This window comes from Panulirus ornatus, chromosome 6 (genome assembly GCF_036320965.1).
Source record: "Panulirus ornatus isolate Po-2019 chromosome 6, ASM3632096v1, whole genome shotgun sequence".
NCBI classification, from domain to species: domain Eukaryota; kingdom Metazoa; phylum Arthropoda; class Malacostraca; order Decapoda; family Palinuridae; genus Panulirus; species Panulirus ornatus.
In genome coordinates, this window is record NC_092229.1 from 764258 (window position 1) to 786776 (window position 22519).

Sequence of the window (22519 nt, forward strand, 5' to 3'; positions counted from 1 at the left end):
AAGAAGAGGGGACTTTAGATATGAGGCCCCAATGTCATATCCTGTCCAAAGCTTTGGATATGTCAAGGGCCACTACACATGACTCACCAAAATCTTTCAGAGATGATGACCAGACATTAGTAAGATGGGAGAGAATGTCACCAGTGGATTTTGCCTTATGGAAGCCATACTGGTGAAAATAGAGAAGACTCTGAGATTCAAGATGTCTAAGGATATGGGAGTTGAGGATGGATCCAAAGCATCACTACATAAGAGACAGTAATGTACCCAAGGGAAGTTAGAAGAGAATTTTTGTAACTTACTCCAGGCAGCTTCGGTGAGGTGCCAGTATTTACACTTAGAAGGGGCTGCTGAATGAGGAGGTGCCGTTGAAATAGGTTCAGTTGTGAGAGTGTGATCAGATGAACCAACTAGGGGCAAGTTTGTGAAGTTTCAACAGGATGGATTAGAAATGAAAAACAGATCCAGAATATTAGGAGAGTGGTCACAACAGTCAGGGATATGGGTAGAGTGGGAGGTAATTTGCTTTAGATCATTGAGAATGGAGAATGGGAGGAATTCAGCCATTTCCTATGGTGAACTTTTACATCCCCTTAGTGGAGGATCTTGGCTTGCGGGTGAGAGGATGCCAGTCTCATGGCAGTTTAGTCGAAGAAAGGTAAAAAAAAAATCATAGAATTAGGAAAGTAGCAAGCGAAACAGTGGAAACATATGAAATTTGGGAGATGACCTTGAGCCACATATCAAAATAAAAAATGTGGGAACTCAAGATTCTTGAGATGTGCAACAGGTGTGCTGAATTTAGAATAAACACAAATGTCACCTTTGAACCGGGATTCTTGAGATGTGCAACAGGTGTGCTGAATTTAGAATAAACACAAATGTCACCTTTGAACCGGAATTGTGAGTGTAGATGCTTGGCCAGCCACTATGAATGACATCCACCCCTTGGAGTTGGTCGATAAAATGGGCGCCTAGTTCAGGTTCATTACACATGACAGCTAGAGACTGAATGTGAGTGAATGTGACCTTTTTGGTCTGTTTTCCTGGCACTACCTCGCTGAAGCAGGGAGTATTGATGCTGTTTCCTGTGGGGCAGGGTAACACCAGGAATAGATGAAGGCAAGCAATTATGAATATGTACCTGTGTATATATTTATATGTCTGTGTATATCTCTGTATGTATATGTGTATATCTATGTATGTATATGTGTATATCTATGTATGTATATGTGTATATGTACATGTATGTATATGTGTATGTTGAGCGTTTATGTATATAAGTGTATATGAGTGGATGGGCCATTCTTTGTCTGTTTTCTGGTGCTACCTCGCTCACGCGGGAAACGGTGAACAAGTAAAATAAAAAATTATAAATATATGTATTTATTTTTTCCATACACAATCGCCATTTCCCACATTAGCGAGGTAACATTAAGAACAGAGGACAGAGCCTTAGAGGGAATATCCTCATTTAGCCTCCTTCTCTGTTCCTTCTTTTGGAAAAAGTAAAACAAGAGGGGAGGATTTCCAACCCTCCACTCCCTCCCCTTTTCATCACCTTCTGCGACACACAGGGAATACGTGGGAAGTATTCTCTCTCCCCTGTCCCCAGGGATCATATATATACATTTATACACAAATACTTAATTCATACTTCCTGCCTTTATTCATGCCCGTCGCCACCCTGCCACACATGAAAATGACACCCCCCTCCCCCCACATGCGTGCAATGTAGCGCTAGGAAAAGACAACAAAGGCCACATTCGTTCACACTCAGTCTCTAGCTGGCATGAATAATGCACCGAAACCACAGCTCCCTTTCCACATCCAGGCCCCAAAAAACTTTCCATGGTTTACCCCAGACGTTTCTAATGTACCCTGATTCAATCCATTGACAGTACGTCCACCCCAGTATACCACATTGTTCTAATTCACTCTATTCCTTGTATGCCTTTCACCCCCTTACATGCTCAGGCCCCGATCACTTAGAATCTTTTTCACTCCATCCTTCCACCTCCAGTTTGGTCTCCCACTTCTCCTTGTTCCCTCCTCCTCTGACACATGTACCCTCTTTGTCAATCTTTCCTCACTCATTCTCTCCATGTGACCAAACCATTTCAATACACCCTCTTCTGCTCTCTCAACCACACTCTTTTTGTTATCACACATCTCTCTTACCCTTTCATAACTTACTCGAGCAAACCACTTCACACCACACATTGTCCTCAAACATCTCATTTCCAACACATCCACCCTCTCCGCACAACTCTATCTATAGCCCACAACTTGCAACCATATAACATTATTGGAACCACTATTTCTTCAAGCATACCCACTTTTGCTTTCCGAGATAATGTTCTTGCCTTCCACACATTTTTCAATGCTTCCAAAACTTTTGCCCCCTCCCCCACCCTGTGACTCACTTCTGCTTCCATGGTTCCATCCGGTGCCAAATCCACACCTAGATATCTAAAACACTTCACATCCTCCAGTTTTTCTCCATTCAAACTTACCTCCCAATTGACTTATCCCTCAACCCTACTGTACCTAAAAACCTTGCTCTTATTCACATTTACTCTCAGCTTTCCTCTTTCACACATTATACCAGACTCAGTCACCAGCTTCTGTAGTTTCTCACCTGGATCAGCCAAAAGCACTGTATCATTACCGACCAACAACTGACTCACTTCCCAAGCCCTCTCATCCAGAACAGACTGCATACTTGCCTCTCTCTCCAAAACTTTGATAAAAACTTTTCACTGCTTCTAGCAACTTGCCTCCCACACCATATACTCTTAATACCTTCTATGGAGGATCTCTGTCAACTCTATCATATGCTTTCTCCAGATCCATGAATGCTACATACAAATCCTCTTATTTTTCAAAGTATTTCTCACATACACACACACATATACACACACACACACATATACATATATATACATATGAAAAAAGTAAGAAATAATTTAGAAAACTGAAACTTCTAGCTTGAAATGAAATGAGAAAATGAATGTCACATAATGGTTCAACCTCTGGCTATGGAAAAGGGAAATGTTTAATTTTTTTACACAAACGTCAATAGTAGTTCTCATCAATTTAACCACTGTATCAATAAGCTTCAATGTCTAAGCTACATTTTTTTTTTTCCAATTTCACTATTTTCTTGTCAAAGCACCATGTATGAAAACTATCACTCCAGTAACACTACTATAAACATTTACTTCCCCTTTAAAAAAGTTCTGGGGAAGTCTGTCTTGATACACTGCGGGACACTCTACCACCTGGCGAGGTTTGTGTTGCAATGGTTCTTGATTCACAAACGTAGTACATTCTTCAAAGCAAACACCTGATCCATACATCCTCCACCACTTCTGAAACCACACTGCTTTTCCCCAATCTGATGCTCTGTACATGCCTTCACCCTCTCAATCAATACCCTCCCATATAATTTCCCAGGAATACTGAACAAACCTATACCTCTGTAATTTGAATACTCACTTTTATCCCCTTTGCCTTTGTACAATGGCACTATGCATGCATTCTGCCAATCCTCAGGCACTTCACTATGAGCCATACAGACAGTGAATATCCTCACAACCAGTCAAAAAAACAGTCACCCCTATTTTAATAAATTTCAATGCAGTACCATCCAAACCCACCGCCTTGCTGGCTTTCATCTTCCGCTAAGCTTTCACTACCTTTTCTCTGTTTATCGAATCATTCTCCCTGACCCTCTCACTTTGCACACCACCTCGACCAAAACATCCTATATCTGCCACTCTATCATCTAACACTTTCAACAAACCTTCAAAATACTCACTCCATCTCCTTCTCACATCACTACTACTTGTTATCACCTCCCCATTAGCCCCCTTCACCGATGTTCCCATTTATTCTCTTGTCTTATGCTTTTTATTTACCTCCTTCCAAAATATTTTTTTATTCTCCCTAAAATTTAATGATACTCTCTCACCCCAACTTTCATTTGCCCTCTTTTTCACCTCTTGCACCTTTCTCTTGACCTCCTGCCTCTTTTTTTATACATCTCCCAGTCATTTGCACTATTTCCCTACAAAAAGCATCTAAATGCCTCTCTCTTCTCTTTTACTAATAATCTTACTTCTTCATCCTGCCACTCACTACCCTCTCTTATCTGCCCACCTCCCATGCTTCCCATGCCACAAGCATCTTTTGCGCAAACTATCACTGCTTTCCTAAATACATCCCATTCCTCCCCCACTCCCCTTATGTCCTTTGCTCTCACCTTTTTCCATTCTGCACTCAGTCTCTCCTGGTACTTCCTCACACAAGTCTCCTTCCCAAGTTCACCTACTCTCACCACTCTTTTCACCCCAACATTCTCTCTTCTTTCCTGAAAACCTCTACAAATCTTCACCTTCGCCTCCACAAGATAATGATGAGACATACCTCCAGTTGCACCTCTCAGCACATTAACTTCCAAAAGTCTCTTTTTCATGCGCCTATCAATTAACACGTAATCCAATAATGCTCTCTGGCCATCTATCCTACTTACATGCGTATACTTATGTATATCTCTCTTTTTAAACCAGGTATTCTCAATCACCAGTCCCTTTTTAGCACATAAATCTACAAGGTCTTCACCATTTCCATTTACAACATTGAACACCCCATGTGCACCAATTATTTCCCTCAACTGTCACATTACTCACCTTTGCATTCAAATCACCCATCACTATAACCCGGTCTCATGCATCAAAACTTCTAACAAACTCACTCAACTGCTCCCAAAACACTTGCCTCTCATGATCTTTCTTCTCTTGCCCAGGTGCATAGGCCCCAATAATCACCCATCTCTCTCCATCCACTTTCACTTTTACCCATATCAATTTAGAGTTTACTTTCTTACACTCTATCACATACTCACACAACTCCTGTTTCAGGAGTCATGCTGCTCCTTCCTTTGCTCTTGTCCTCTCACCAACCCCTGACTTTACTCCTAAAACATTCCCAAACCACTCTTTCCCTCGAGCTTCGTTTCACTCATAGCCTAAACATCCAGGTTCCTTTCCTCAAACATACTATGTGTTTGTGAATGTATATATATGTATACGTTGAAATGTATAGGTATGTATATGTGTGTGTGTGGACGAGTATGTATATACATGTGTTTGTGGGTGGGTTGGGCCATTCTTCCGTCTGTTTCCTTGCGCTACCTAGCTAATGTGGGAGACAGCGATAAAGTTTAATAAAAAGAAATATATTTATATATTTTTCATTTATTTATTTATTTTGCTTTGTCGCTGTCTCCCACGTTAGCGAGGTAGTGCAAGGAAACAGACGAAAGAATGGCCCAACCCACCCACATACACATGTATATACATTCACGTCCACACACGCAAATATACATACCTATACATCTCAACACATACATATATATACACACACACAGACATAAACATATATACACATGTACATAATTCATAGTCTGCCTTTATTCATTCCAATCTCCACCCTGCCACTCATGAAATGACAACCCCCTTCCTCGCATGTGTGTGAGGTAGCGCTAGGAAAAGACAACAAAGGCCACATTTGATCACACTCAGTCTCTAGCTGTCATGTATAATGCACTGAAACCACAGCTCCCTTTCCACATCCAGGCCCCACAGAACTTTCCATGGCTTACCCCAGATGCTTCACTCAAAATCTTTTTCACTCCATCTTCCACCTCCAATTTGGTCTCTCACTTCTCCTCGTTCCCTCCACCTCTGACACATATATCCTCTTGGTCAATCTTTCCTCACTCATTCTCTTGAGGTGACCAAACCATTTCAAAATACCCTCCTCTGCTCTCTCAACCACACTCTTTTTATTTCCACACATCTCTCTTACCCTATTATTACTTACTCGATCAAACCACCTCAAACCACATATTGTCCTCAAACATCTCATTTCCAGCACATCCACCCTCCACACAATTCTATCTATAGCCCACACCTCAGAACCATATAACATTGTTGGGACCACTACTCCTTCAAACATACCCATTTTTGCTTTCCGAGATGATATTCTTGACTTCCACACATTCTTCAATGCTCCCAGAACTTTCACCCCCTCCCCCACCCTATGATTCAGTTCCGCTTCCATGGTTCCATTCGCTGCCAGATCCACTCCCAGATATCTAAAACACTTCACTTCCTCCAGTTTTCCTCCATTCAAACTTACCTCCCAGTTGACTTGTCCCTCAACCCTACTGTACCTAATAACCTTGCTCTTATTCACATTTACTCTTAACTTTCTTCTTTCACACACTTTACCAAACTCAGTCACCAGCTTCTGCAGTTTCTCACATGAATCAGCCACCAGCGCTGTATCATCAGTGGAAAACAACCGACTCACTTCCCAAGCTCTCTCATCCACAACAGACTGCATACTTGCCCCTCTTTCCAAAACTCTTGCATTCACCTCCCTAACAACCTCATCCATAAACAAATTGAACAACCATGGAGACATCACACACCCCTGCCGCAAACCTACATTCACTGAGAACCAATCACTTTCCTCTTCCTACACGTACACAAGCCTTACATCCTCGATAAAAACTTTTCACTGCTTCTAACAACTTGCCCCCACACCATATATTCTCAATACCTTCCACAGAGCATCTCTATCAACTCTATCATATGCCTTCTCCAGATCCATAAATGCTACATACAAATTCATTTGCTTTTCTAAGTATTTCTCACATATATTCTTCAAAGCAAACACCTGATCCACACATCCTCTACCACTTCTGAAACCACACTGCTCTTCCCCAATCTGATGCTCTGTACATGCTTTCACCCTCTCAATCAATACCTTCCCATATAATTTCCCAGGAATACTCAACAAAGTTATACCTCTGAAATTTGAGCACTCACTTTTATCCCCTTTGCCTTTGTACAATGGGACTATGCAAGCATTCTACCAATCCTCAGGCACCTCACAATGAGTCATACATACATTGAATAACCTTACCAACCAGTCTACAATACAGTCACCCCCTTTTTAATATTTCCACTGCAATACCATCCAAACCCGCTACCTTGCCGGCTTTCATCTTCCGCAAAGCTTTTACTACCTCTTCTCTGTTTACCAAATCATTCTCCCTAACCCTCTTACTTTGCACACCACCTCGACCAAAACATCCTATATCTGCCACTCTATCATCAAACACATTCAACAAACCTTCAAAATACTCACTCCATCTCCATGGAAGTGAATCATAGGGTGGGAGAGGGGGCAAAAGTTCTGGGAGCGTTGAAAAATGTATGGAAGTCGAGAATGTTATCTTGGAAAGCAAAAATGGGTATGTTTGACGGAATGGTGGTTCCAACAATGTTATATGGTTGTGAGGCGTGGGCTATAGATAGAGTTGTGCGGAGGAGGTTCGATGTGCTGGAAATGAGATGTTTGAGGACTACATGTGGTGTGAGATGGTTTGATCGACTAGTAATGAAAGGTAAGAGAGATGTGTGGTAATAAAAAGAGCGTGGTTGAGAGAGCAGAAGGGGGTGTTTGGAAATGGTTTGGTCACGTGGAGAGAATGAGTGAGGAAAGATTGACCAAGAGGATATATGTGTCAGAGGTGGAGAGAAAGAGAAGTGGGAGACTAAATTGGAGGTGGAAAGATGGAGTGAAAAAGATTTTAAGTGATCGGGGCCTGAACATGCAGGAGGGTGAAAAGATGGAGTGAAAAAGATTTTAAGTGATCGGGGCATGAACATGCAGGAGGGTGAAAGTCGTATAAGGAATAGAGTGAATTGGAATGATGTGGTATACCGGGGTCGACATGCTGTCAATGGATTGAACTAGGGCATGTGAAGTGTCTGGGGTAAACCATGGAACGTTTTGTGGGGCCTGGATGTGGAAAGTGAGCTCTGGTTTCGGTGCATTATACATGACAGCTAGAGACTTAGTGTGAACAAATGTGGTCTTTGTTGTTTTTTCCTAGTGCTACCTCGCGCACATGCGGGGGAGGGGGTTTTCATTTCATGTGTGGCAGGATGGCGATGGGAATGAATAAAGGCAGAAAGTATGAATTAAGTACATGTGTATATATGTATACGTTGAGGTGTACAGGTATGTATATGTGCGTGTGTGGACGTGTATGTATATACATGTGTATGTGGGTGGGTTGGGCCATTCTTTCATCTGTTTCTTTGCTCTACCTCACTAACGGGGGAGACAGCGACAAAGTATAGCAGATTACTAGGTGTTTTTGAGGGTTGCTGCAAGAGGGGGAAATATGTGAGAGCTGTGTTGTAGAGGATATGTTGATAGTGATAATTCATGGAAGGAGGTAAATAAAGTGCATAAGACAAGGGAACAAATGGGAACTTCAGTGAAGCGGGCTAATGGGTAGGTGATAACAAGTAGTGGTGATGTGAGAAGGACATGGAGTGAGTATTTTGAAGGTTTGTTGAATGTGTTTGATGATAGAGTGGCAGATATAGGGTGCTTTGGTCGAGGTGGTGTGCAAAGTGAGAGGGTTAGGTGAATGATTTGGCAAACAGAGAAGAGGTAGTAAAAGCTTTGCAGAAGATGAAAGTCAGCAAGTTAGCAGGTTTGGATGGTATTGCAGTGGAATTTATTTAAAAATGTGGTGACTGTATTGTAGACTGGTTGCTAAGGTTATTTAATGTATGTATGACTTATGGTGAAGTGCCTGAGGATTGGTGGAATTCTTGCATAGTGCCATTGTACAAAGGCAAAGAGGATAAAAGTGAGTGCTCAAATTACAGAGGTATAAGTTTGTTGAGTATTCCTGGGAAATTATATGGGTGGGTATTGATTAAGAGGGTGAAGGCATGTACAGAGCATCAGATTAGGGAAGAGCAGTGTGGTTTCAGAAGTGGTAGAGGATGTGTGGATCAGGTGTTTGCTTTGAAGAATGTATGTGAGAAGTACCTAGAAAAGCAATGGATTTGTATGTAGCATTTATGGATATGGAGAAGGCATATGATAGAGTTGATAGAGATGCTCTGTGGAAGGTATTAAGAATATATGGTGTGGGAGGCAAATTGTTAGAAGCAGTGAAAAGTTTTTATCGAGGATGTAAGACACGTGTACGTGCAGGAAGAGAGGAAAGTGATTGGTTCTCAGTGAATGTTGGTGTGCGGCAGGGGTGTGTGATGTCTCCATGGTTGTTTAATTTGTTTATGGATGGGGTTGTTAGGGAGGTGAATGCAAGAGTTTTGGAAAGAGGGGCAAGTATGCAGTCTGTTGTGGATGAGAGAGCTTGGGAAGTGAGTCAGTTGTTGTTCGCTGATGATACAGCGCTGGTGGCTGATTCATGTGAGAAACTGCAGAAGCTGGTGACTGAGTTTGGTAAAGTGTGTGAGAGAAGAAAGCTGAGAGTGAATGTGAATAAGAGCAAGGTTATTAGGTACAGTAGGGTTAAGGGACAAGTCAACTGGGAGGTAAGTTTGAATGGAGAAAAACTGGAGGAAGTGAAGTGTAGATATCTTGGAGTGGATTTGGCAGCGGATGGAACCATGGAAGCGGAAGTGAATCATAGGGTGGGGGAGGGGGCAAAAGTTCTGGGAGCGTTGAAGAATGTGTGGAAGTCGAGAACATTATCTCGGAAAGCAAAACTGGGTATGTTTGAAGGAATAGTGGTTCCAACAATGTTATATGGTTGCGAGGCGTGGGCTGTAGATAGAAGTGTGTCGAGGAGGGTGGATGTGCTGGAAATGAGATGTTTGAGGACAATATGTGGTGTGAGGTGGTTTGATCGAATAAGTAATGATAGGGTAAGAGAGATGTGTGGTGATAAAAAGAGTGTGGTTGAGAGAGCAGAAGAGGGTGTTTTGAAATGGTTTGGTCACATGGAGAGAATGAGTGAGGAAAGATTGACCAAGTGGATATATGGGTCAGAGGTGGAGGGAACGAGGAGAAGTGGGAGACCAAATTGGAGGTGGAAAGATGGAGTGAAAAAGATTTTGAGTGATTGGGGCCTGAGCATGCAGGAGGGTGAAAGGCATGCAAGGAATAGAGTGAATTGGAATGATGTGGTATACCGGGGTCAACATGGTGTCAATGGATTGAGCCAGGGCATGTGAAGTGTCTGAGGTAAACCATGGAAAGTTGTGTGGGGTGTGGATGTGGAAAGGGAGCTGTGTTTCGGTGCATTATTACATGACAGCTAGAGACAATGTGAACGAATGTGGTCTTCGTTTTCTTTTCCTAGCGCTACCTCGCGCACATGCGGCTGGAGGGGGTTGTTATTTCATGTGTGGCGAGGTGGCGATGGGAATGAATAAAGGTAGACAGTATGAATTATGTATATGTGTATATATGTATATGTCTGTGTGTGTATATATATGTATATGTTGAGATGTATAGGTATGTATATTTGCGTGTGTGGACATGTATGTATATACATGTGTATATTGGTGGGTTGGGCCATTCTTTCGTCTGTTTCCTTGCGCTACCTCACTAACGCAAGAGACAGCGACAAAGTAAAAAAAAAAAAAAAAAGAAGTTACTATTCCCAGTGCCTTAATCATCCCAGATTTTGTACATGTTTTTCACATCTGGTCACCAAACTTGTTCAAAGACGAAAAAAAAATTAAACCAAATACAAAAATAGAGCAAGAAAAAAATCATTAGCCAGAAATAAGCCTTGTATAAAATTTCTTGATACAGAATTACTCTTTCTTACAAGTGAACACTTGGAACTTTACTAACTCACAATATGCTAAATGATTATGAACAAATAATGAATGACAGTTTCTTCATATGAGAGATTTAGTGACCAGAAATAACTACATCATTAAAAGAAAGGAAAGGTTGTACAAATGTGGGTCGAATTATCAGGTATAGAGATGTTCTGTGTAGAGTACTGGAGGTAAGTTCGAGCACATATCAAGACAAAGACTAACATTACCTTAATATGATCACTAGACAAACACTCATGTTACATAAAGACAATCTGTCATAAGGCAAACAAGAAAAAACACACATTTCAACTTTGTATTGTAGGAGTCACCTCTTGGATTAAACTTCACACTGACATTTCCCTGAATGTATATTGTAGTTCTTTACAGATTTACTTTGTTTATCTATTGTAGTTCTTTACATAATGTAGGTCTTTGTAGCATATATACCTTTATATCTTGTAGTTCTTTACATAATGTAGTTCTTTATAGCCTATATATCTTTATATCTCATAGTTCTTTACATAATGTATTTCTTTGTAGCCTATATATCTTGTAGTTCTTTACATAATGTAGTTCTTTGCAGCCTATATATCTTGATATCTTGTAGCTCTTTACATATTGTAGTTCTTTGTGGCCTATATATCTTTATATCTTGTAGTTCTTTGTAGCCTATATATCTTTATATCTTGTAGTTCTTTGTAGCCTATATATCTTTATATCTTGTAGTTCTTTACATATTGTATTTCTTTACATTTTGCCGGTTTTACATATTGTAGTTATTTACATGGTGTAGTTCTTTAAATATTTTAGGTCCTCACAGTCTATGCACCTTTATATCTTGTTCTTTACATATTGTAAGTCTGTACTATACTGTCTATACATCTCTAAATTTTATAGTTCTTTACAAAGTGTAGTGCTTTATGTATTATAGTTCTCTACATATTGAAATTCTTTATGTTTTGCCATTCTTTACATATTGTAGTTATTTACATGGTGTAGTTCTTTACTTCTTGTAATACTTTAAGTACCGCAGTTCTTTATATATTGTAGGTCCTTACAGTCTATACACCTTTATATCTTGTTCTTTACATACTGTAAGTCTATGCAGTCTATACATCTCTAAATTCTATTGTTCTTTACCAAGTGTAGTGCTTTATATATTATAGTTCTTTACCAAGTGTATTGCTTTATGTATTATAGTTCTTTAGCAAGTGTAGTGCTTTATATATTATAATTCTTTGCCAAGTGTAGTGCTTTATATATTGTAGTTCTTTACCAAGTGTAGTTTTTTTTTTTTTTTTTTTTTTTTTTTTTTTTTTTACTTTGTCGCTGTCTCCCGCGTTTGCAAGGTAGCGCAAAGTGTAGTGCTTTATATATTATAGTTCTTGATGTCGTATGCATCTTTAGGTTTGGTATGTTTTTCATTTTGTTGTTCATCATATATTGTAGTTCTTTATGTTTCTTTGTTCTTTACACATTGTATATCTTTGCAGTTTATTCTCCTCTATATCTTGTAGTTATTAACGTCTTTTCTGACAAGTATGTTGCATGTTTCATGTTATGACTTGTGTTTTAATGTATGTATTTGTCAGAGCAATGTTCACTCTTACCATCATGAAACTGGTTGAAAAACTAAGAGATTGTACTCAGGTCACTCTTCAATCTTCTTTTTTCTGTCTTGCTTTGTAACTCAGATCTCTTAATTCTGGTTTCCTTCTTGTTGCCTACTCTGGACCTTCTCTATTTGTCTTTTAAGCCTCTTTAGGTGTGATGACCAAACCTGAGAATCATATTCTAGTTTTGGCTTAATGTAGAGTGTGAGCAGGTTGCTGGTCTCATATTTACCAGCAGATTGTCTCTTACTTTTCTTGTCATGTGGGACTGGTGACAGATAGGTAAAGATGTCTACTCTCAAGTCTTTCTCACAAACAAATTCCTACACCTTATTTTCTGCTACATAGTGTTCATGCTGAGCTCTTCTCTCCCTGTGTCCCATCGTGATCAGTACATTAACTTGGACTGCATATCATCAACCATGTAACACACCAACCTCGCATTATATGAAGGTTCTGTTGTAGGTTGATATAGGTTTACTCCTTTACACTTCCCTTTTGACCACGGCATCATCTGCAAACATATTCAGGCAGGAGTCCAATCATTCTAGCAAGTCACTTACATATATTAAGAAAAGCAATAGTCCCAGAACAAACCTGTGTGTGTGTGTGTGTTTGTATGTGCTCAAATTACGTGACCTTTAAGGAAGTGTGTATATAGCTTGATCATCTTTATCTCCTAGTATTGATCTATAATGTGGAAATAGAACACCGTTTTTAATTGATATTGAATGCTTTGCTGAACAAAAGAAAACATGAGGCAGTACTGAGAAGTTAACACTTATCAGGTACCTTTAACATATCACTTATATTAATCCATGTTTTTCTGTTCATGTTAGAAATCATCTTGCTGTTAATACCTGTCTCACAAAGTGAAATAAGTAGCTTAGAATAAATGAAACATAAGACACGTTATGTAACTTGAGTGTTATAACTTGCAGGTGAAGGTTCACATTGTTAGTGACCTTACGGACGCTATTCCCCTCGTGACCTTGATGATCAACCTATATCGTTACGACAACACAACACCTGTAAAGTCGCTCAGCAAAATGTTATCTGTGGTAAGTTTAGAAAATAATTCTTCATTGAAGAACTTTTCTTAACAGTTTGAGGGTATCGATTGTTCCTGCCCCTTATGTCCATACCCACTGTTCTCGCGCCTTATGCCTATACCTACTGTTCTTGCCCCTCATGTCCATACCCATTGTTCTCACCCCTTATGTGAATACCTACTTGATCTACATGGGATGGAGGTAGTACTTCACCTTCAGAGAATGGAACTAGTACTTCAACTACACAGAATGAACTTCAAAGCAAATGAGATTCTCACGTGCACAATACCGTCATGCACCATATGAATTGGCCCTAAATAGATAGTAGGAGTCTTAAGATAATGGCAAAAGCACTTTCACTGTGCACTTCCATGAAACGGCAAGTAAGTCCTCATGTTTTTAAGCAAACGGATTTGTATATAAGCCTCAGATCTGAGTCTCAAATGAAGTCTACAGATATATACATACAGCACATATGTTTGATTATGCTGTTGGGTGTACAACCCCTTGAGAAGATTGTCATATTAGAATTGTAATCTGATAGATTATAGGCTACAGTTGTCTGTTTTCTTTGCTTTGTAATAGTGGACCAAATATGAATAAATCAATCACAACAAATGATGGAAGTTATAAGACGTTTTAGTTTATGTTCAGATGATACAAGTTGGTGATAACAATGTAATAACGTAAAGTGTGTGAACATACATTTGACCGAAGATGTTAAGAATGAGGTCCTCCATGTGTCTGGCTATGCTGCTGCAAGAAGTATAGAAACTACTTGCTCATTGAGATGAGGATGTGAAGTAGCAGACTTTCCTGAGGTATGTACCTTCCCACACTCTCTCATGACAACTTGTGGAGAAAATTACTGACCATCACAGAAATTTTTGGAAGAGAAAACAAAATTTAAGACTGCCCGTAAAATTTAGATTTCAAAAAATCCATACAAAATTCCAGAACAAAACTATTGTTAATCTTATCTTTTGAAGTCAGACTCCAGGTTGTTTCTTGAGCTACTGCCGACTGAAGTACCTCTGATTTATGTACCTTGTAAGGAAATGTTCATGTGTGTCTTATGTGAGTCCATGAAAATGCTACAGAAAAACTGAACCAGAACTGAAGCTCATTCAGCACTTGGTCGAGGTCAGACTGTTGGAGAGCACCAAACACTCGACCATGAGTTTGAAGAGGTTAATGTTGGAGAACCTAGAGCTCTTGTGCAAGGAGCAGCAGCATTACTATCAAACCTTGGTGAGCTCGCTGTAGAGACAGCACTTATCAACAAGCCGAAGTCTTCAAGCTAAGTTCAGAGCCAGGATCAGAATAAGAGGATAATTTTACTGAAACTCAAACAGGATTTGGAAGGGATAACACTCAATATGAACTGTACAATGTGACTGGGATCACTGGCTGTGCCTCTGTGTGGCCAGTTCATCGACGCCCTAGAGAGTGCGGCTTTTGATGGGCAGATCAAGAATGCCAGACCAGCTTCTCTACGGAAAGTCTTGGCCAGCATGATGAGATTTACGTCCATCATACAGTCAGGCCACAATAGACAAACCAGTCATGTAAGACAGGTTTCAGGGGAAGAAAGACAAGTGTCCAGAACCTGAGGGAGATTACCAATATCAGTACCACTGTGAGAATGGTCAACCATCTGAGACATGTGAAGGCAAGATGCAGCAAGTGATGGTCAGGAGGACCTGTGCTGCCATTGCAGTATGGAGGATGCCTGGAACTATGAGAGCAACATGTGAGATCAGGTGGGGAACCTTGTGTCCCCAGGTGAGGATGACTGGCCCTGACCACAGGAGCATCAGTCACTTGTAACATTTTTCTCAGTGATACAGTGACTCCAGCCACAGACCTGACCACCATCAGATGCACTAAGGGACCAGTGCACACTGGACACTGCTGACTGGCAATGTGCTTATCACGAAAATGTCTACTGAATGTATGGCACCTCTTTATGAACAAAGTCAACATCCATTCTGTTTCCTTATCTGATATGCATCCTGTATTATCCTAGGAGTGAACTGTCTAATCCCAGATCCTTTTTTTTCGACTAGACCTAGAGAACTTAAGATGGAGAACAGCATCCATGGTGAGAAGGCTGCCCTAGATGTTGCCAAGTCCTCGACCATATAGATTCTGACAATGAAACCCATTGTCATCTCTTCATTCTCTTTGATTTTTTTTTTTTGTGGGCAAGGTTAGGCCTGACACGCAGGTAACAGAGCTGCCTTTTATGATGGCCATTGCGACTCCCGAACCGAAGACTGCAAGGAAAGGAGATGTAGCAGGACGATGTGAGGAGGTTGACTGTCCACTTGGTGGACAGGAAATGTTAGCCAGTCGTATGCCCCACAAAGGCATGTACCGCCACACATTCCTTAGTTGTGCCACAGGTACTGCGGCCACTTGACCTCAGAGCAACCCAACTTAAAAGAAATTGCTGAGAATCTGTAGTTAATTGGAGGAAGGTTGAACAAGCAAACTGCAGTGCTGAATAAAAATGGGGTAATTCAGAAGGTTGACTGGGGCAATATGAACATGCAGGGAAAATACCTAAGGTGAGGAGGATGGATCAGGTCATATGTAAAGTAAGGTATCTTCCACGTTTTAAGAACATTTTAATATTTTCCTTTGTTTATCTTTTTAAGATAAACAAAATCTTGCTTCAAACTTCATTCCAAAAGTCTTCCTTCCAGGAAAGACAACAAAGGCCACATTCGTTCACACTCAGTCTCTAGCTGTCATCTATAATGCACCGAAACCACAGCTCCCTTTCCACATCCAGGCCCCACAGAACTTTCCATGGTTTACCCCAGACGCTTCACATGCCGTGGTTCAATCCATTGACAGCACGTCAACCCCGGTATACCACATCGTTCCAGTTCACTCTATTCCTTGCGTGCCTTTCATCCTCCTGCATGTTCAGGCCCCAATCACTCAAAATCTTTTTCACTCCATCTTTCCACCTCCAATTTGGTCTCCCACTTCTCCTCGTTCCCTCCACCTCTGACACATATATCCTCCTTGTCAATCTTTCCTCACTCATTCTCTCCATGTGACCAAACCATTTCAGAACACCTTCTTCTGCTCTCTCAACCACATTCTTTTTATACCATACATCTCTCTTACCCTTTCATTACTTACTCGATCAAACCAGCTCACACCACATATTGTCCTCAGACATCTCATTTCCAGCACATCCACCCTCCTGCGCACAACTCTATCCATAGCCCACGCCTCGCAACCATATAACATTGTTGGAACCACTATTCCTTCAAACATACCCATTTTTGCTTTCCAAGATAACGTTCTCGACTACCTCGCATTCTTCAACGCTCCCAAAACTTTCGCCCCCTCCCCCACCCTATGATTCACTTCTGCTTCCATGGTTCCATTCGCTGCCAAATCCACTCCCAGATATCTAAAACACTTCACTTCCTCCAGTTTTTCTCCGTTCAAACTTACCTCCCAATTGACTTGTCCCTCAACCCTACTGTACCTAATAACCTTGCTCTTATTCACATTTACTCTCAGCTTTCTTCTTTCAAAGAATTTGCCAAGCTCAGTCACCAGCTTCTTCAGTTTCTCACACAAATCAGCCACCAGCTCTGTATCATCAGCGAACAACAACTGACTCACTTCCCAAGTTCTCTCATCCTCAACAGACTGCATACTTGCCCCTCTTTCCAAAACTCTTGCATTCACCTCCCTAACAACCCCATCCATAAACAAATTAAACAACCATGGAGACATCACACACCCCTGCTGCAAACCAACATTCACTGAGAACCAATCACTTTCCTCTCTTCCTACATGTACACATGCCTCACATCCTTGATAAAAACTTTTCACTGCTTCTAACAACTTACCTCCCACACCATATATTCTTAATACCTTCCACAGAGCATCTCTATCAACTCTATCATATGCCTTCTCCAGATCCATAAATGCTACATACAAATCCGTTTGCTTTTCTAAGTATTTCTCACATACATTCTTCAAAGCAAACACCTGATCCACACATCCTCTACTACTTCTGAAACAACACTGCTCTTCCCCAGTCTGATGCTCTGTATATGCCTTGACCCTCTCAGTCAATACCCTCCCATATAATTTCCCAGGAATACTCAACAAACTTATACCTCTGTAATTTGAGCACTCTCTTATCCCCTTTGCCTTTGTACAATGGCACTATGCAAGCATTCCACCAGTCCTCAGGTACCTCACCATGAGTCATACATACATTCAAAATCCTTACCAACCAGTCAACAATACAGTTATGTATAGTTGTGTATAGTTTATCTTCATGATGATACCTCTATAGCCTGCAGGAGAAGCCAAGCTGGTGGCTGCCTTAGATATGTGGCAAGACCTGCAGATGAAGACACTGTGCCAACAAGATCTTTATGATGAGGTAGATGTTTGTTTTGTTACGTGCCATCTTATGTGTAGTGATGGCTCGCCAGCAGCTCCAGATAATTTTCTTTTCCTGGGCAAACCCAAAGATGCCTTCCTGCCTCACTCTTGTGTTAAGGTTGGTATATGTAGAAAAGCTTCACTCTTGTAGTGTGTATGTATTATTGTTTTCCTTCCTGCAAGTAATCACCTTCACAAGTTAAACACGTATTATATCTATCTTACCTATCTATCTTCTTACATATCTATCTTCTTACATATCTGTCATCTTCTTACATATCTATCATCCTCTTCCATATCTGTCATTTTCTTACATATCTAGCATCTTACATATCTGTCTTCTAACGTATCTATCATCTTACATATCTATCATCTTACATATCTATCTTCTTACATATCTTTAATCTTCTTACATATCTATCATCTTCTTACATATTAAGAGAAATACACATGTGTTATCATGTTAGGATGGTATGAAAAAAAATTGTATTTTGAAAATATAGATAAGATTTATAATGTGTTGTATATGAGTGGCTCCACCTAATTATAAATCATACATTATTTTATTTTAAAGAGCAATACTTTCTTGTTACAATACTACCTCTTGTTACTTTACTATGTCATGTTACCTTACTATGTCATGTTACAGTAATATTTCATTTCACCATAATTTATCATGTTACTTTATTATATCATGTCATCTGCTATCCTATTTGAAGATACCTTGTCATGTTACCTTACCATTTCATATTTGCTTACTCTTATGTTATCCTACTATATCATGTAACATTACTATATCACGTTATCCCACTATATCATGTGACGTTACTATATCACGTTATCCTACTATATCATGTAACTTTACTATATCACGCTACCCCACTCTATCACATAACGTTACTATATCACGTTACCTCACCATATCATGTAACGTTACATGTCACATTATCCCACTTTATCATATAACATTACTATATCACGCTACCCCACTATATCATGTAATGTTACTATATCACGTTACCCCACTATATCATGTAACGTTAATATATCATGTTATCCCACTGTATCATGTTATCCCTCTATATCATGTAATTTGACTATATCGTGTTATCCCACTATATCATGTAATGTTACTATATCATGTTATCCCACTGTATCATGTAACGTTACTATATCACTTTACCCCACTATATCATGTAATGTTACTATATCATGTTATCCCACTATATCATGTTATCCCACTATATCATGTAACGTCACTATATCACGTTACCCCACTATATCATGTAACGTTACTATATCATTTTATATCCTGCCACGCTACTGTTCCATATTGCCTTATTATACCAAGTTTTCTTACCCCACTATCTTACGTTATTATATCATAAATTTTAATGTTTCATGTATGCACCTTACTATTTCATGTTACTTTATTGTTTCATGAGATAGTAAAGTCCTTGATAGTGTCTTTCAATAAGTTATTGCTGCAGAAAAAGTTCTACATGAATAGAGGTTAGTCAATATAAGACCAATATTCACTATACTGTAGGTAACAAGTCAATGTGCACTTAGCTTAACGTTGTACTTGTCAATATTATTAACTTCATCATTGGAGACAGAGTTCAGAGCCATCAACCATCATGTTGTCATTGTTATTTATTACTTTTTTGATAAATGCGGCAGTACGATTTTTCTTAGTAAAATACTTTTTTTTTGAAAATCTGGTCATATGTTCATGTATTGTACATGTGTTGTGTACATAATGTATGGAAAGTTCACACAGAGATGCTTTGTTCAATATATAGTGGACGTTCACGTGGTCCACAACACAACACTTGCACATACATCAGTTTCCAACCATTTCACAGAAATGACACCACCAAGTGTCGGTGGGTTGTCTATATGAGCATCAGACACGTGTCACCAGGCTCCTCCAGGCCAGCCCTTCATGAAGCTTCAAAAAGTCATGCTAAATGATCATGTTTACGAGTGGATAAGAAATTACTAGTTGCCTTCCAGCTATTGCTGTTCTTCAAGATATTAAAATTTATTTTGCTTGCATTTTCTAGCAATGACAGATGAAGAGCGACAATGAAAATTTGGCTAAAAATATCAAGTCCTCAGCGGGTGAGTTATGTCATCACATCAGCTTATTTGGTCCTCGGCCATTAATTAACGCAAGTGAAATAAACTACTGTATATATAAAGACGATCCTTTACTGTAACATTAATTGAAGCTAATCTGTAACAAACCTGTGAAAATGTTCACATTACCATCACAAATCATTGTTGTGTATAATAAGAAACATCAATTAGATAATGACCCATTCACGATGGAAGAGTTAGAAGAGGTCATCATGTTATGGGTCATGTATGACATCATTATCATGCTATGGGTCATGTATGGCATATCATCATCATGTTATGGGTCATGTATGACATATCATCATGCTATGGGTCATGTATGACATCATCATCATGCTATGGGTCATGTATAACATCATCATCATGCTATGGGTCATGTATGATATATCATCATGCTATGGGTCATGTATAACATCATCATCATGCTATGAGTCATGTATGACCATCATCATACTATGGGTCACATATGACATCATCATGCTATGGGTCACATATGACATCATCATTATGCTATGGGTCATGTATGACATCATCATCATCATCATGCTATGGGTCATATATGACATCATCACCATGCTGTGGGTCATGTATGACATCATCATCATGCTATTGGTCATGTATGACATATCATCATCCTGCTATGGGTCATGTATGACATATCATCATCATGTTATGGGTCATGTATAACATATCATCATCATGCTATGGGTCATGTATGACATATCATCATCATGCTATGGGTCATGTATGACATATCATCATCATGCTATGGGTCATGTATGACATCACCATCATGCTATGGGTCATGTATGACATCACCATCATGCTATGGGTCATGTATGATATATCATCATGCTATGGGTCATGTATGACATATCATCATCATGCTATGGGTCATATATGACATCATCATCATGCTATGGGTCATGTATGACATCACCATCATGCTATGGGTCTTGTATGATATATCATCATGCTATGGGTCATGTATGACATCATCATCATGCTATGGGTCATGTATGACATCACCATCATGCTATGGGTCATGTATGATATATCATCATGCTATGGGTCTTGTATGACATCACCATCATGCTATGGGTCATGTATGTCATCATCATCATGCTATGGGTCATGTATGACATATCATCATTATGCTATGGGTCATGTATGTCATCATCATGATGCTATGGGTCATGTATGACATATCATCTTGATGCTGTGGGTCATGTATGATATATCATCATGCTATGGGTCATGTATGACATCATCATCATGCTATGGGTCATGTATGTCATCATCATCATGCTATGGGTCATGTATGATATATCATCATGCTATGGGTCATGTATGACATATCATCATCATGCTATGGGTCATATATGACATCATCATCATGCTATGGGTCATGTATGACATCATGCTGTGGGTCAAGTATGACATCATCACCATGCTATGGGTCATGTATGACATCATCATGCTATGGATCATGTATGACATCATTATCATGCTATGGATCATGTATGGCATCATCATGCTGATGAGTCATGTATGACATCTTCATCATGCTATGGGTCATGTAAGTCATCATTATCATGCTATGGGTCATGTATAATATATCATCATGCTATGGGTCATGTATGACATATCATCATCATGCTATGGGTCATATATGACATCATCATCATTTTATGGGTCATGTATGACATCATCATGCTATGGGTCATGCATGACATCATTATGCTATGGGCCATGTATGCCATCATTATGATGCTATGGGTCATGTGTGACATCATCATGATGCTATGGGTCATGCATGACATCATCATTGTGCTTTGGGTCATGTATGACATCATCATCATGCTATGGGTCATGTATGACATTTCATCATCGTGCTATGGGTCATGTATGACATCATCATCATGCTATGGGTCATCATTGAGCAGCCGACAACAATGAGCTGGAGAAGCGTGACATCACGTCATCCTAGCATGGATCTCGGGTCCAGAATCAAGCAGGAAGAAGCAGAGTTTTCTGCGGTAATACAGGAGGCAGCGGCCCTGCGCTGTGTGACGTCCAGAAAGGATAAATTTGCTTCACGATATCAAGTTTTTGCTTTGGAGTTTAACAATGCACACAGAGGAGTGGATGACATCCAGGCCCACCCACCTGAGCAGGAATCTGGTACCGACATGGTGGCAGAAAGTTCAGAGAGTGATCGTGACGTTGGATAATTCTTCCATCATGAATGGACTGATTCCTCAAAAATTATCAGAGCACAAACACTGATGACTAACTTTGTAATGAAACACAATATAGCATTCAGTGCTTCACATCACCTCAGTGACCTCATCAGAGTCATGTTTCCAGACACATGTTTCGCCTCCAAGTTTGTCTCTCAAAGAACCAAAACAGGTCATGATGACTAGGCCATGACTCCAAAGGTATGTTTACTTCCATTTCTCCATTGGATGTTTTTCATAATGTAAATCTAGATTAGTCAAGGTTTACATATAAATCCAGACTAGACATTTTCCCCATGGAAAAATGTCATTTGTTTCACAGCAGATAAAGCTGCTGTCATGATGGGAGA

General features: G+C 39.8%; 1 protein-coding gene across 4 annotated transcripts in view; it reads left to right on the forward strand.

The window, feature by feature from the left end:
- Nucleotides 1-22519, forward strand: part of beta-Man (beta-mannosidase) — a 123556-nt gene that overhangs the window by 85362 nt on the left and 15675 nt on the right. For 3 of the 4 annotated variants that reach the window (XM_071662334.1, XM_071662333.1, XM_071662335.1), the window contains 2 exons: nt 13240-13359; nt 17690-17899. In XM_071662334.1, the coding sequence (XP_071518435.1) occupies nt 13240-13359; nt 17690-17899 (330 nt within the window). Of the gene's footprint in view, nt 1-13239; nt 13360-17689; nt 17900-19850; nt 19909-22519 lie in introns of all 4 variants that reach the window. The other variant, XR_011712854.1, reaches the window with a different exon arrangement.